Source organism: Triturus cristatus, chromosome 6 (assembly GCF_964204655.1).
Source record: "Triturus cristatus chromosome 6, aTriCri1.1, whole genome shotgun sequence".
In the NCBI taxonomy this organism is placed as follows: domain Eukaryota; kingdom Metazoa; phylum Chordata; class Amphibia; order Caudata; family Salamandridae; genus Triturus; species Triturus cristatus.
In genome coordinates, this window is record NC_140589.1 from 1769240582 (window position 1) to 1769256403 (window position 15822).

The 15822-nt window shown below is 43.9% G+C and overlaps 1 protein-coding gene across 1 annotated transcript in view; it reads left to right on the forward strand.

The window, feature by feature from the left end:
• Positions 1-15822, forward strand: part of KIF13B (kinesin family member 13B) — a 712974-nt gene that overhangs the window by 592271 nt on the left and 104881 nt on the right. The window contains exon 34 of the mRNA XM_085613040.1: positions 9931-10008. Within this exon, the coding sequence (XP_085469166.1) occupies positions 9931-10008 (78 nt within the window). The remainder of the gene's footprint in view (positions 1-9930; positions 10009-15822) is intronic.

Below are 15822 nucleotides of genomic sequence, written 5' to 3' on the forward strand. Positions count from 1 at the left end.
GCTTCCTATGAGATTAATTTACCTTGAAGGTCTAAGACTAACAAAACAGATTGGCTGTTTTTGTCTGAAATTTATCAATTGGCATCATCTGTCCATTAAACATAATTTTATAGATTGTAATTTTGTAGAAAGATAGCAGATTGTCTCACAGAGAGGTGCATTTCTTAATGGAAAACATAGCATCAGTGTAGAAGTGTGGACAAAGTTTTTCAGAATGAGGTTCTCTTCTGCAAAAAAAGCCATAGCATAAACCACTGTGACCGAATTTCAACTTATGACTATCAAGGACCCAACCGATGCTTCATAACAAGCCAGTCTCCATGCACTCCTATGAGACAGGTTTGCGTTTTAATGCGTAGTACCACTAATTCTCATCTGCATCAAAGCCCTGCCTTCCCCCAGGAGAGGTTCAAAACTCACCTGTTCTTGTAAATACTGATTATTTATTGTTGTGTGGTTCCAATGAAAGACCTGTGATTCCATATCATTAAACATATGAGCTTCTTCTCCTGGATTGTATGTGGCCCAGATTCTGTGACTTATCAGGACGACTATCCGTGCAAAGAGCTAACTATTCCGGCAGTTCTTCTTTTAGGAATATGCAGTATAACTAGAATAAAATATTTTACAGTATGTTAAATTATTTGAGTTGTAGCAGTGCCAGCATGTGGCATCTCAAATTAGCAAAGTACAATATATAGCTTTTTTCAATTATTCAAAGAGCATCCTACATTTTGTGCAACAAACTATATCTTCGAAATGAGTTCTTTCACGTATATTCTGATACTCTCCAGCAAGGCTAGTGTGATTAATTCTCTTAGTGTGGTTTTCTTTTCAACATGATTTTTGTTAGTGTGATCCATTCTAGAACTCTGCTGAGAGTGTCGAAGGTTAAACAAATGCCTTGGCATTGACTCTGGAGCAATGTCCTTTGCAATTTCTTATGGTCTTAACTGAACAACTTATTGTACATTGCAATATGCCATTGTCCAGTTTAGCAAAAGTGAAATATCCTTACTCTAAGAGGAACAGAAAAACACTTTTAGCTGGAATTAGTTACTTTAATAGGATTTATTTTCAACTGTGGTGTAATTTTTATTGTATAGACTTGAGCACTAAAACATTGTACGTGTAGTTTTACGTTTTTTATTCTTTGTCTCCAGGCAGCTCTGAAATTGTTAAACATTAATTTGTGTATTTTACTATACCATTGACTGTGGGAAAATACTAATCACGATAGTTATGTGCATTCTTGCAAAAAAAGCCTCAAATTAAACATACCATGGAGTGGAATGGTTTCCACATTTGAAAATGTGGGTGTGTGAATAAGAAACACAGTAGCTCAAATATCAAGCAGATCTGAAAAGAAATCAAGTTGAGTCACTAAATGCAGCATTACATTCCTATGAAATACTATTGATTTTAGGAATGCATATCTAAGGACAAACTGTAGTTGCGGAGTGAAATGATTGCCGCTTAAATGGGATCTGCCTTCGCCTTTAGATCAAAAGGGTAGAGGGGCGTAATTAAGATGGCAGACGCGTAGGACATGTTTCTCCACTCCTACGCAGGCCTACCGCTGCTAGAAGCCTGTACTGCTGAGTCTGGAACACAAAGGGGTCGACCAAGAGACCAGTACACCAGTGAGAGGCTGCTAGTACAGGGAGGATCCAGTTCGCTGCCCAGCGAATCTGCAAAAATTCCTCTCCGGCTGCGACTGGAAGCAGAGCCATCCAAGATGGCGCAGACCTGCGGCTGGGGGAGACTCAAGCTGGGTCGCCACCTGAACACAACTTCTCCATGGTTAACTGCAGTTGGGCACATAGTGTAGGCAGACTTTCAGCCCCACCACATAGCATAGAGTTGCTGTTAGACAAGGGGCTTTCAGTTAGCTATGGTAGGCTCCTAAGCCAAGCAGAACTCACTGGTCAGGGCAAGTCAGATACACACCAGGGATAAGCTGTGCTCACCCTCTGGTAGCTTGGCGCAGAGCAGACAGCCTTATTCTAAGAGGCAATGTTTTAAGTGTTTGTGCAACACACACACACACAGTAGATCATTGTTACGCTACAAAGCCTCTACACAAAATTAGGAAAATAATCGATTTTTATGTCAAATCAATCAGACCAAAGCTATAAAATCCAATAAATCACAAAATATGAATCTCACAAGACTCAGGTTAAAAGCAACAGTGCTAAAATCAATTGGGCTAATTTTACGTGTTAGACGGTAATGCTTAAGTCAACACGGAACAACTGGCTACAATCAATTGGTTCCTTTATGTGGTATTTGGTAATGTTTAAGCCCACATGGAACAGCAATGAGGGAGCCCCCACTTATAGTCATAAAAAGGATTGTTATTTGGGGACTATGGGGTCCGTAGGGACCTGAAAGCAGTTGTGAGACAGCTGCGAGGACCGTTTTGCCAGGGGTTACAATACCTTTAGATTGAGTGCAGGCCATTCGCAGGGGCAGGGAGCCGGAGGGTGAGTCTTCTGAGCGCCCGCTCCTTGCTGTCCTATGGCGAAGACACCTGTTCATGCAGGGAGCAGGAGATCAAGCCTTCTGAGCGCCCGCCCCTTGCTGTAAGTGAAGAGTCGATCGAGCAGGTGCAGCAGCGCGAGCTTGTTGAGCGCCCGCTCCTTGTTGTGATCTCCAACCAAATGCACACACTGATTCAAGGAGCAGAAGGGTGAGTCGGTTGAGTTCCTCTCTGTGATTAAGAAATGCACACACTGATGTAGGTAGCAGGAGCGCAGGTCGGTTGAGCGCCCGCTCCTCACTGTAGTATAAAGAATGAACACGCCAATGCATGTTACCAAATGAGATGATGTCTTTGATAGCCCTGAGACCTCATAGAAGAACAAGAGGCCTGCCAACAAGCCCTTGGAGTCGCCATGTATGGTACTTTTGGATGGGCAGAGGTCAGCCGGTAGCAGGGCAGCTCAGCAAAGCAGGACAACAGTTCCTAGAAGCAGTCAAGCCCAGCAGAGTGGCAATCCTTCCAGCTCAGCAGCCTATACTCCAACAAAGTTTCTTTCTGGTCCATTAGCGTACTGATATGTTAGGGCCAGGGTCCTCATCCTTATACTAAGAAGTGCCTTTGATATAGGGTTTAATTCAAACGGCCACCTTGGGAATGCCCAGGCTCCCTCTAAATTCTGTCCTGTTTTTCATACTGCACTGGGAGGTTTGATCAATATCTTTAGTGGGCCAGGGCCCTCCCCCTTGAAATGCAGGTGGCAATTACAACCCCCCTTATCCTACACAGACAAGCCCCTTAGACCCAGAGGTCTGCAGTTTCCCTGTAGCTCCCAGATGTGGATTGGAGACAGGCTGACAGGCACACACAGAGCCATGAGCATAGAAATGCCCACTTCCCCAAAGTGAGATTTCCACATTCGTAATGTCAAATCCACTTTCACTACATAAGAGGATTTGTCATTACTAATCCATTGATTCTAAACACCATGTGTCTACAGCTGGAAAGAATTTCAATGAATCCCCCATGTTACCTTTTGAGAGGAGCAATCCCCACAGTATGAAATAAAGTGGTAGTCACTACCATGGCATTTACACACATGAATCTTCTATCTTTCACCTACATATCATCCTTATGTGGGTGGCACAATCCGTGCTGCATGCCCACTAGTAGCATTTGAAGTATAGGCCCAAAGTATGATCAGCCAGCCTACCTTGAATCCAGTGACAAAGTGAGCAAGGGGCCCACGTCTGGGCATAACCTGCCAACTCATTGCGAACAAAGCAAACATAAGGAGATGTTGGACGGAGCACTTTCATTCATGGTGTTCACAGTTCTCTTCTCCGCATTATTCAGAATGGAGGCATGAAAGCAGGAGAAGTAAAGAAATGAAAAGCAACCATTAGACAACTTTAACACCTCTCAATGGAATTAGTTGTACCTCGTTTCCCCCTAGAATGATTGGCCACCACATTCGGGCACAAAGGGTCAAGTTACTGCCATAGCTCTCGTCACTGTATTCCCTAAATAGTTTTTTTACCTTGCTCCAATTTCCCAGTTATGTTTTCTTAACATCAGCATAGTGCTGTCATTGGGGCCCCAGGATATCTAGTGGCAAATCTGTATAGTCCTCTGGTCTCATGATTTTTGCACTCATTTTCATGAACTTGTAAAGTTTGCCAGAGAGTCCCGAATGGGGGAGAATGTGGCTGGAGTGTGTGACCTAAGACAACTAGTTTTTATAAAACAACTTTTGTTGTTATTTACTAGTCAGTTTCCTGCTGTAGACAAAACCACACACTCTTCTCAACCATTCCTCGACAAGGGGCGTATTGATGGTGGACACTGATTTCCTCAATCATGGTATAGGCTCCATCATTTTGTGGATTTGCCCTAAAAATTGGAATTCAGACCTCACTCATTGCATTTAAGTGATGTGGCAGGATATGTTCTGTGGAGACACCTTTATTACTTGCTTTTTAGGTCGAGCCTAGCCCAGCGTGCATGCGCTGTTCTAGGAAAACGACCTCTTGGAATCACACTGGACTTTTCACACGCTCATGCGTGTGTTTTTTATTCTGCATTATTTCAATAGGCATTTGCGTGTGTCTTTCTAAAGAGACAGCACGCAATTGGGCAAAGGCGGCTGCATGTCCCACCTTTCCCAGTAAATGTTTCCGCCCACGGCTTGCAGTTACGAGCAGGGGCACCATCTGTTTAGGGTCATGTCACCATCTGTTTTTAATTATTGCGTTCGTGTTCGCTGCGCTCACTCGCCCCCGCTTCTCTCTCGCGCCATTCTTTTTAACCAACTCTCCCTTCACATGCCACATGCACAGCCCTGCCAAAGCTCTGTTTGCAATGAGAAACTAGTGCATTCGCTGTCATGCTAGGCCCATTGCTGTTGACTTGTAGAAGGAGGAAGGCAGCAGAATCGAGTTTTGACAGTGACGGCTGAAGCAGAGGTAGTGAGGCCTCTGCTTACACACACGGCTCCTGTTTTTCTCTAATGTGCTCGCTTTCAGATTTGGTACTGGCATTATATAATGCAATCTTAACTTTAAGGCAAGCACCCTATTAATCTTATGTTTGACCTCACAACCGCAGGTTCGAACCCCAGCGCGTCTGCTCAGCCTTTCATCCTACTAGAGGCCGACGGACTAATTAACATTCATTTGGTTGGCAATAAACATCTGTTACTCGGTACCAAGATAAAGCATACTCCAGCCCCACCTTCACTTGCACACTGGGATAACTCACTTTCGCCTCCTTTCAATTCGGCTCCTGATTTTTCTATACTGTGCTCTCTTTCTGATTTGGTACTGGCATTATATAATAGGAGCCAGCAGCAGCGGCGCGCAGGCTGCCATCTGTTTTGGGTCAGGTTTCATTTCCAGACCTTGCCACTTTCATTAGAAGGCGCATCCCCTCGCCTCCACCCCACCTCCACAAGAGTGCGCTTTCATTTTCTCTAAAACACAAAGGAACAGAAACAAAATCAATTACGGTGACATTTTACTTTTCAGTGGAATAGTCAGCACCGTCTAATGAGCGGGCCTTGGCCAACAAGCCTACCCTGGAAGGCAACAAGCAGCTGCTACAGTAGTTAAAGCTCCTTAAAGACCACTCATGTCTTGGGGAGGAAGGGAACGATCCTCGTGGGGTTTCAGTAAATGGCTACATTGTGATGATGCGTAACCATTTGTTGACCGGATGATCGTGCTTCTGGTTAAACAAAACAGAAGAGCGTTAGCAATCAGCATTTTACCCTAACTGTTGTGGAGAAAACAAACATCTACAGCAGGTAGGCACATCGTAACTCTACAGAGTGCATCTTTTTGCTCCCCCACCTCAGAAATCTGCAAGCATTTCTCCTTTCATTCCTTTTTATTTTTTGCATTAAGGTATCAAAGAACTTTACATAAGTACTAGTTCCATTACAGAAATCTGCCCTGTGGGTGATAATGTGCTGCATGGCTAAACACTTATAAGGGCCCAAAGGCACGACCTATTGGTCATGCCAATGCTTGTTGAGCTCTGGTGTGGTCAATTCTTGCCTATTGCACAAGTCCAATTACTGCAGTTATTCAGTCTCTTACCTAACTTACCTGGCACTTCAGTCTCATTCTGCTTGTGGGCCTTCGGCCATCAAATCCAGGACACTGTTCATGGCTGAGATCAAGCCATCAAACAGCACTGTGTCTAGTAGTGTCAATAGGAGTCCATGCAATTGGTGATTCATTGATAGCTGTTTTGGGACCGCTATTGGGCAGAGTAAAGGAATACGGTGAGTCATCCATCTTGGGGTGTTGTCCTGAAGCACCCTGGTTAATCGTGCCATAAAAGAGAAACTACCATTGCTACTAGCGCTTAGCCCTGAACACCCTCAGATCAGTTCAGTCACTTGCACAGTGCAGGGGAGACCCTTCAGTCCCAACACTGGGCTGACTCTAACCAGCTGGTAGGATATTTAAACTGCAATGTGAGCTTAGTGTGTATTCTCCCAAGGTAGCGGAGGGTAGATTTCTAAATTCAGGCTAATGACATTCACAGAAGCATTTCCTAAATACAAGAGTTCATGTAGCTAACTTGTCACAAATGTTTATATATCCTTTTTTGTTTTTAAATGAATGAGTATGAGCATCTCTCCATTTAACTCTGGCATTGTCTTGCTGACTGCTAACCAAGTGTTAAGTAAAATAACCCATTCTGTGTACTGCCTAGAACTTTACTAGTGAGTTGATGACTTGTTTGGTGGGAGCGGGTTAGAATTGAGGAGTTGGTGGGTGAATCGTGAAGAGGGGTGTGTTTGCAGTCCTTCAGCTTTGTGTCAATTTAAATCCTCCTCATGGGTGACTATTTGGCCTAACATATTTATGGAACTGCCTACATGGGTTGCAGAATTAAGCAGCTGGTTTAGTTATTAACAGTGAGTGCAGGAAGCACTTATAATCCAATCTGCAGGAATAGCCTGTTATCAAACACATACGTTTGAGAACAGAGTAGGTTTAAGAGAAAATCAGATTATACATTTCGAATCCAGCCACTACATAAGACGATGCACAGCACAAGCACTTAATACATAGTATTGGTATACTACAAAACTGCTTTTACTGGCAAGTAATTTATTTCGTCCAATTCACTAGCACATTCTTGTAAGTTCCTGATATACTAGGCCGTTTAAGATGGCGGCTCCAAATATATGGTGGAAAAGATCAAAATATACCTGTTAAGTTGTTGATCATGTGATAGGAAGAACCACAAAACTCCAGGTTGTATTACCCAAAACACGAGATACGTCAATACACCTGTATCCAAATTGAGCAAAACATGGTCCGCATTGTCTGGGACTTAACTTCCTGTATCTCTTCCAACATTTTTGCATCCATAACAAAACAAAATCTGAAAAAGACAAATGACTCCCACATTAACCAAAACACATAACTACAAAAACTAAAATAATAAATTACCTGATTAAAGTGTTTGAAAATTCGGAGGAAATCTACTCTCTCTGGAATGTCTAACACCTGCTGCTCAAACAACACAGTCACCACCAATTTATTGCTCTTTGATACTTTTGACAAATTCTAACCGTATCATCTTTCAACCACTCTGCACTCCACCAAACCTTAACTAATTCTTGTGGGGATGTCGTAGAACAGCCTTCACACTTAACATGAAGTGTTTGTCATAAACCCAGTATATAACCTTTATATCACCACCTTCTTGTATAGTGCATTGTGCTGCATAAATGCAGATACAACTTCATCCTTTTTTGATAACATTGGAATTTTCGTCACAAAAACTGCAAATGCCATTTCTTTCAACCTGTAACTCCCCCAACAGGTGACCAGGATGGACACGGTTTGAGCATTGCACTCTTCTGTCTATAGTTCAAATGGCGCCCTTCCCGTAAAGGAGAGCAGCAATCTCCTATAGGCATGAAAATGTGCCTTTACTGGTGAGTGAATGGATGCCTTCACAACTCCATTAATCCTCTCAACTTACCCATTGATATGAAGCAGTTCTTCTTTGTACAATATCACATCGACTTAAAATGTCCATCATTTCTTCCAACTGAGGATGCCCTCTATTGTATGAAACAAATTTCTGCTGGCAAACCTTTTCTGGGGAAAGCATCCCCAAAAAACCCCACATCATTAGCCGAAGCCCTATTCCGTGCTAATCTAACCTCCAGCTATCCAGCTATTCGGAAAAATATTTCACCAAAACTCTGCAAAAGCTATAATTCTGTACAAAAGGCTCAATAATATCTCTTGCTGCGATCTTGAAATAATCTCCACAGGCATGGAAACAAGCAAGATTTTGCTGATTTATTAATCCTCTTACAGACACAAATCTGTCTCCAACTAATGCACTTGCTGGCTTTAGGACATGTAACAGTATTCAGTAGGGGGTCATCCCATATTGGAATCTCAGAGGGTGGTGTGTGTATTGATACTTGCCAAGACCGTGCAAACTCACCAGGGTATTCATGCAATGGAGTAACCACATGCCGAATGTTGCTTTGTCCATTGTTCACTAAACTTGAAACAAAGACTTGTGATTTTGCCGAAAATTTGTAAAATATATGTTGTGAATGTCATTTTGCATGATACCCTTGCCCCGCCACATCATTGGTGCCTCAGTGTCTCTCCATCTTCCATCTAGCTCCTCTGCTGACCAAACTAACTTCTGACATGCTTGATCATGATTAGTACAAAACTTCGACTAACACAATTGATTGGCTTCCCCTGTGACTTTCCACTCCAATAGTTTGGGTAGCTATTATTGTTTACCCAGTTCTCTGCAGAATTGCACTGAACACGTTCCCACCAGAGTCTTCCACAGGAATTCAAATTCCAAGCATGGATTCTGTATGGTGTTAGTAAGAATCACAAAACTCATCATAGTCGGTAACAGTGGTATTGTCTAAATTATAGGGCAAGTGAGTCCACCTTGACCCTAGATAGAGCCATCCAGCAACGGCACAAGTACCAGTACTACAGTGTTATTCCAGTCACACTGTTGTTCAGCAAGTGCAGTAGCTACCCGTTTAGATAAATGCCTGGGGCATTGCTACGGGGAGAGGGCATGATTTTGCAGGGGAATATCTGAATTAGGTGTTGGCTGTCCAAAACTGCACTGGTGATCGTGTCTCCAAGGAGCTTCTTTATATGGGTTTACGCATTAAATTGTTTTTTCAGATGAGTCTGCCAACATACGCTCCTCCGTCTTTTAGATCCAAGGCTTGTATTCATGTCAATTTTGTAAAAGAAGATTTGTCACAGGTATGCTGTTCCGTGCTAGGTGTACGTCGAAACCAGGTCTGGAGACCACAGTCCCATTAATGATCAATAAAATCATGAGAATATGCACTTAACTTTTCAATAATGTTTTTCAGACTGCTTGTCCTTATAAATGTAATTCTTATGATGGTGCTGCAGGCCCTTTTATTTATATTAAGCATGGCTATGATAGCCATCTTTCTGCTGTTATTAATGGGGGGGGGGGGGAAGCAAATCACTGTGGTCATCTGAGCAACATTTGTCAGAATATCGAGGACAAAAATGTTAGGGAGCCAGAATATCAAGGCCTAAATATTCCACATTTAGGTACCTTGAAGATATATAAACTATCAACATACATACATGCTTATTTAAGTATGATAAACCTATACCTACCTACATACACTTACTATCCGGATCTATTCGGTTCTCAATATTTTGGCTCAGTGATATTTTGTAGTTCATATTCTGGCAGAATCCCATAAAACGAGTTGACTTCTAGGACTTCAGTACGCTCCACACATACTGTTAAAGTGTCCCTGGCAGAAGATAGGTATTAGTACTAATACCACAATGTATACAAATGTCCTTGTCTCTCACTTTGTACTTTTAACAGTAAGGCTTCCTGTAGGTTTCATCTGTTTTTCTGGTTGTTAACAGGAGGTGGCTGTGAAGGAGCAATTAACAGGAAAGGGAAAGCTAAACCGTAGGAGCCTCAGCTCTCCTAATGTACATCGGGTAAGTGTTCCCCATACTGACACTATATGTTTATGTACTCTTCTTGTTCAGTAGGTTTAGAGGGTATTTGTGTTTCTAACTCCTTATGCAAGTCGGCCTGTGCATGGGTTAAGTTTGAATTATAGGATTTATTACTAGATCTATTGCACTCAGGTTGACAATACTTTTAAGACAGTGACTGTGCTGTCATTGTGAAAAGTAATTTACGTTCGTTTAAAAGGTAAAGCAAACTTTCAGTCTTCAAAATTTTGAATCCTCTTTCCAATATTCTTAATACAGAGCAATGAATGATTTTTAGTGTTTTAAAAGTTTAGACATGAAGAGTGATTGGGAATGTGGATGGTGTTACTATGCAGTCATGGGCCAATTTTATCAGCCCGGTTATTATTATTATTATTAGTTCAATTTGTAACGCGCATGGCTGCCCCAGCAAAGGGGGCGTCCCAGCGCGACCCTGACCCTGACCAGGACCAGACACCAACGACAGACACAGCAGGCCACACAGTCTATAAAGGCTCAGCAGGACCAGAGAACAACCAAGTCTTTATCGCTTTACGAAAAGGAAAATGCTGTTGAATAGATCTGATAGAAAGCGGTAAAGAGTTCCAGAGTTTGGCGGCAAGGTTCCGAAAGGAGCGACCTCCAGCTCTGGCCCTATGGATGCGAGGGACACAGACCAAAGCACAGCCCGCCGATCTCAAAGTGCGGCTGGGGGTGTAAGTCGTTAAAAGATTGGCCAGGCTCAAAGGGGCCTGACCCGATAAGATTTTGTGGGCCATGGAGAGAGCCTTAAACTGAACACGTTTTTCCACAGGGTGCCAGTGCAATTTAGGGAGCAAAGCCGTCACTGAACTAGACCTAGGAAGCCCTACCAGCAAACGCGCAGCGGCGTTTTGAACCCGCTGCAGACGTTGAATGCTGGTTCTATTGGCGCCCAAATAAAGTACGTTCCCATAGTCCAGCCTAGACAAGATTAAGGCCTGGACTATGGTCTGACGTACTTCGGGTGGAAAAAAGCCAATCACGGGTCTTAGGCCACGAAGGAGCCCAAAACACACCCCAGCCACAGTCTTGGACTGCGCATCAAAAGTCAAGCCTTGGTCAAACCATATCCCAAGGTTTTTTACGACTTTCTTAGGAGAGGGTGCAGGTTTAAGACGTTCCGGCCAGCATCCATCGGACCATATATCTTGGTCCTTCCCGAGCAATAATATCTCAGATTTGCTGGCGTTTAGCTGCAGAAAATTACTCGCCATCCAGTCCGCCACAGCGAAGAGATCCTCCTTAAATTTCTCTAAGTTGTCATTGCAATTCTTAGAGAAGGAGATCAGCAGCTGGGCATCATCAGCATATGACACCAATGCAAGGCCTTTGCTCTTAGCTACCGCAGCCAAGGGGCGAACATAGAGATTGAACAGGAGCGGACTAAGAACTGAGCCCTGCGGAACTCTCTGAGGCAGGGCATGCTCCTGGGAAGAGAACGGAGGCATAGACACTTGAAACGATCTATCATTCAGAAAGGAGCGAAACCAGTCTAAGGCCTCACCTTCGACACCAATTTCCCGTAAGCGAGTTAGTAAAATCGCATGAGAAATGGTGTCGAAGGTGGCACTAAGGTCCAATAGGACCAGAGCCACGGAATCACCCCTATCCAGACTGTCCTTGATAGCCTCCGACACTGTTCACAGAGCAGACTCAGTCCCATGATGCTCACGGAACCCATGTTGCGAAGGGTCAAGAATAGCATTATGAGCTATATACTCTGAAAGAACAGCATTAACATGGCACTCAGTCACCTTGGCCAGGAAGGGAAGAAGGGAAATGGGTCTGTAGTTAGCCGGTTCCCGGGGATCCAGGGAAGGTTTCTTAAGCAGTGGCACAACTTTAGCATGTTTCCACGCTCTGGGAACCATTGCAGAGGAAAGACATAAGTTAACCAATCCCCGAGCCCAGGGAGAAATCACAGAATGGAGTTGGCAAAATAGAGCAGGAGTGAGAGGGTCGACTGGGGATCCAGACTTAATCTTCCGACAGAGAACAGTGAACTCATCGGAGGATAAAGATGGAAAAGAAGTTAAGCTGCTACCCACCAAGGGGCCAGAGGTGATGAGAGCCTCACTCCCCACACATTGGTCCACCAAAGGCAGGTTTAAGTAGATCTGCTCGACCTTAGCCAGGAAGTGGCCGGCCAACTCACTACACTGCTAGTTAGAAGCAATCGGAGAAGCGACCACAGATCCAGCATTTCTCATACTCTTAAGTAGGGCAAATACCGACTTGCAAGGGTTAGTACTGGCCACGATTTCCTTTGCCACATACTCAGTCCGAGCCTTTCTAATAAGACGATGATATTGTTTTATGGCGGCCCGGTATTCCCGCTTAGCTGAGTCGTCATAAGAACGTCTCCAGGCACGTTCCATGTGCTTACAGCCCTTTTTGGCTGAAACGAGAGAGGCGTCGAACCAGGAATTTGAGGACCCTCTGCTTTTTACTCCCAGACGAGCTGGGATACAGGCGTCTAAGCTATGGCCAACCCATTCGTGGAAGCAAGAGATTGAAGCCTCCACATCGCATGGCATTGGGGGCCTACTCTCTGCCAAACAGGCTGACAGTTGGCCAAGATCTAATTTGTGCCAAGGATGCTTCATTATGGGGGCTGGGCGAGAGGGGACTACTTTCCCCTGCAATTGTAAGGAAAAAGAGACCAGATAATGATCCGACCAAGCCAGTGGAACTGGGGAAACAACATGTATAGATTGAAGATTTGAAAAAATAGGGTCTAACAAGTGCCCTGCCTCATGGGTACTCTCGATAACACATTGAGCCAGCTGAAAAGCCTCCATATCCGCTAGAAAATTGGAGATCTCCGCTTTCTCGTGCAACTCAAGGTGGAGATTAAGATCCCCCACTATGGTAAAGTTTGCTGCCCTACCAGCGTAGAGAGCAATCTTAGTGAGAAAGTCCTCCTTAAAACAAGTCGCAGGCCCCGGAGGGCGGTAAACTAAAAGACCTGACATGGTAAAATTAGGGGTCAACATAACTTTAAACCTAGCAATTTCACAGCCCGTGATAGAATCTTTTACAAAGCTGCAACTATAGACATCTTTGATAATTATGGCGATGCCACCACCACGCCCCCCCTCTCTGTTGACAGTCTTCAACACATAGCCCTGAGGAAGGGCGAGCTAGGGTACAGCTACTGAGTCCTGGGAAAGCCAGGTCTCAGTTAGAAATACTGTATCAGGGGCCTCCTCATGAAGTAAATCAAACACCTCCGCATGATGCTTCATAAGAGACCTGCAGTTAAAACTAAGGAATTTAAAATCAGTAACCACAGGAGCGGAAGGCATTCTGTCCAGACCAGCTAACTGAAACATACATAGTTTGCACTTGAAAGGAGCAGCCTGGGGTGTCCAGCGGAACGTAGGGCACTGTGCCTCCAACCCCAGCAGCTCTGCACGCGAATAACTGCTCGGTAGAAATTTGAGCAGGGTGCCTGGCGACTAGCGACGGACGGGCGCAGACGGGCTTGCCTTAGGCGTGCCAGCGGCGCGCCCGCTGCTCGGCCGCCGTAGTGCCGGCATATAAAGGGCACCAAACAAAGTGACTAGTGCACCGACACACACCCACCCAAGATGGCGCCTAAGCTACTCCACACCCCTCCTCCACCAACAATATCAACTCGCCTCAATGCCCCCCTCCAATGTCAGGCGAGACAGTGAAAATGAGGTAAGAGCGAAAGTGGAGTTAAAAAAACGATATTAAATTAAAAACCATCACAGGACGCAATGTTTAAAAACGAGTATCAAAGCAGAATTAGCAGCAGCGAGGAAATGCGCAGCGCACAGCTACAAACTGTCTCCCGGCTCAAGCCTCAGGAGTCAAGGTTACCGTGAGCAAAACCTGATATCAGTCTCCAGACTCCTCCCCACACCTTCTGGTTGCCTTCTCAGCCATAATGTGCAATATTGTGCTACAGTAACTAGAGCGATTTTGTCAGTGTTACTTATTATTCAGAAATCTTGGCACAGACGCGTAGCATTAAATGTTACTATGGATTGATGTTCTGTCCTTGACAAAGGCATGGTGATGAAAAATGGATGTTTAAGATGTTTAAGTTTGATGGTCGAACATAGATAAGGATTATGGGCATAAAAAGCACAGTGTATGATAAGGGATGTTATGCCATACCAAAGGGGCAGTCATTGTTGGGCTAAAGCAAGAATCAGATTATTTTTGTATGTTTTCTGGGCAACTATTGTTTTGGGTTCGTAATCTTGCATTTCTCCTAGAAATTGTCTACATAGTCACGATAAAGATTGACCATGCCATTGAGCAGTTTAATAGCCATTTGAGATGGTTGCCAGTGATATATAGAGTGATAAATAAGAATATTTCCATATCATATAGTGATGTACAGTAAGATGTAGATAGGTTGTTGGGAGATGGGTGGGGTACACAAGTTTGATAACGTCTACTTTAGAGCACAGGTTGCCCGAGATTAACTTGGGGCCAATATAAAAGTTTGATGGTTTTATTTGATTGTATGCTCTTCAGGAATTGAGCTCTGACGTAATCCCGGTAGACTGAAAACCCTAAATATTAATAATGCAGAGTGATTGTGCGGTATTGAGGAGATTACAATTTGTGGATGTCTGAGATGGAGTGTATCATCAGAGCCTCAGTTATGGAGTTCAGGCAGGCTGCGTTATTTGCCTTTAAGTCTTGAACACCGGTTTAGCAGAGTTGATATTAAGCAACCACAGGACTGTCCATTTCTGCATCACACTCCGGCATTCTGTGATACTAGAGTGGAAGACAGGATCATGACTTTTGTGATATGAGTAGAGAAATTGACTTCATAGAAAGTAGCCAATAGATCAAGCAAGTTCTTATTGGTGGAGAAATTATCATGATGGCCATAGAAGGTGAAGTTTAAACCACAGTTGAAAGTGGTAGCTAAATCCCATATGGGAGCATCCTGAACCCAGATGAAAGCGGGCAAACCGATTATTATATGTTATATGTGGATTTATAACGCGCTCTGATAGTCAAGACTGTCCTGGCGTGGAGAGATGATTTTTGGTATGGTTGGACACCAGACGTATCAAGATTTTAAAACTAGTGAAATATTGGCCGACAGATGGAGGCGTTTCATGAGCAGTGGTTTTGTATCACTTTCGTTTTAAAGCATTGTGGGTAATGACCACTGATTCAAGAATGATGCTTAAGGGAGGTCAGACTGGAGAGAATTCATGAGGTGATTGCAAGTTGCTGGATGAAATGTAAGTTGAACATGCTTGACGATGCACAGGATGGACTGAGGAAAACAAAAATAAAAGTGATGGCTTGAGTGCTTTAATCTCAGCCACTGGTAATTACTCTGGGCCCCAATCCAGTCCATCCTATGTTTACGGATGAGTTTTGATGGTGTGATTATAGTAAAGAAGGCAGAATTGACAGTAGTAGTAGTAAAGTGAAGGTTGTGGTGGAGGAGGGAAAGGACAGCTCTGATAAATGTGAAGAGCATAGTACAAATGTTGGAGAGTTGAAAGTAGTCACTGCAGAGAGACTTGATTGGATGTGGTGATGGGGGAGGTAGACTGTATTTAGGGATTATGGTGAGACGTTAAGAATAAACGTGCAGTGCGGGATAAGGTCATGAAAGTAATATGCTTTGAAATTAAACTAATGTTTTGTGAGGAGGCTGAGCATGGGCGTCAGCGATGTGTCTGGTGGTATCCAGGAGTGTGGTTTTTCTTTGTTTGGACCAGCTCCTCCTCTTCATGGTTAGTGTGGATTATGTGAGGGAAA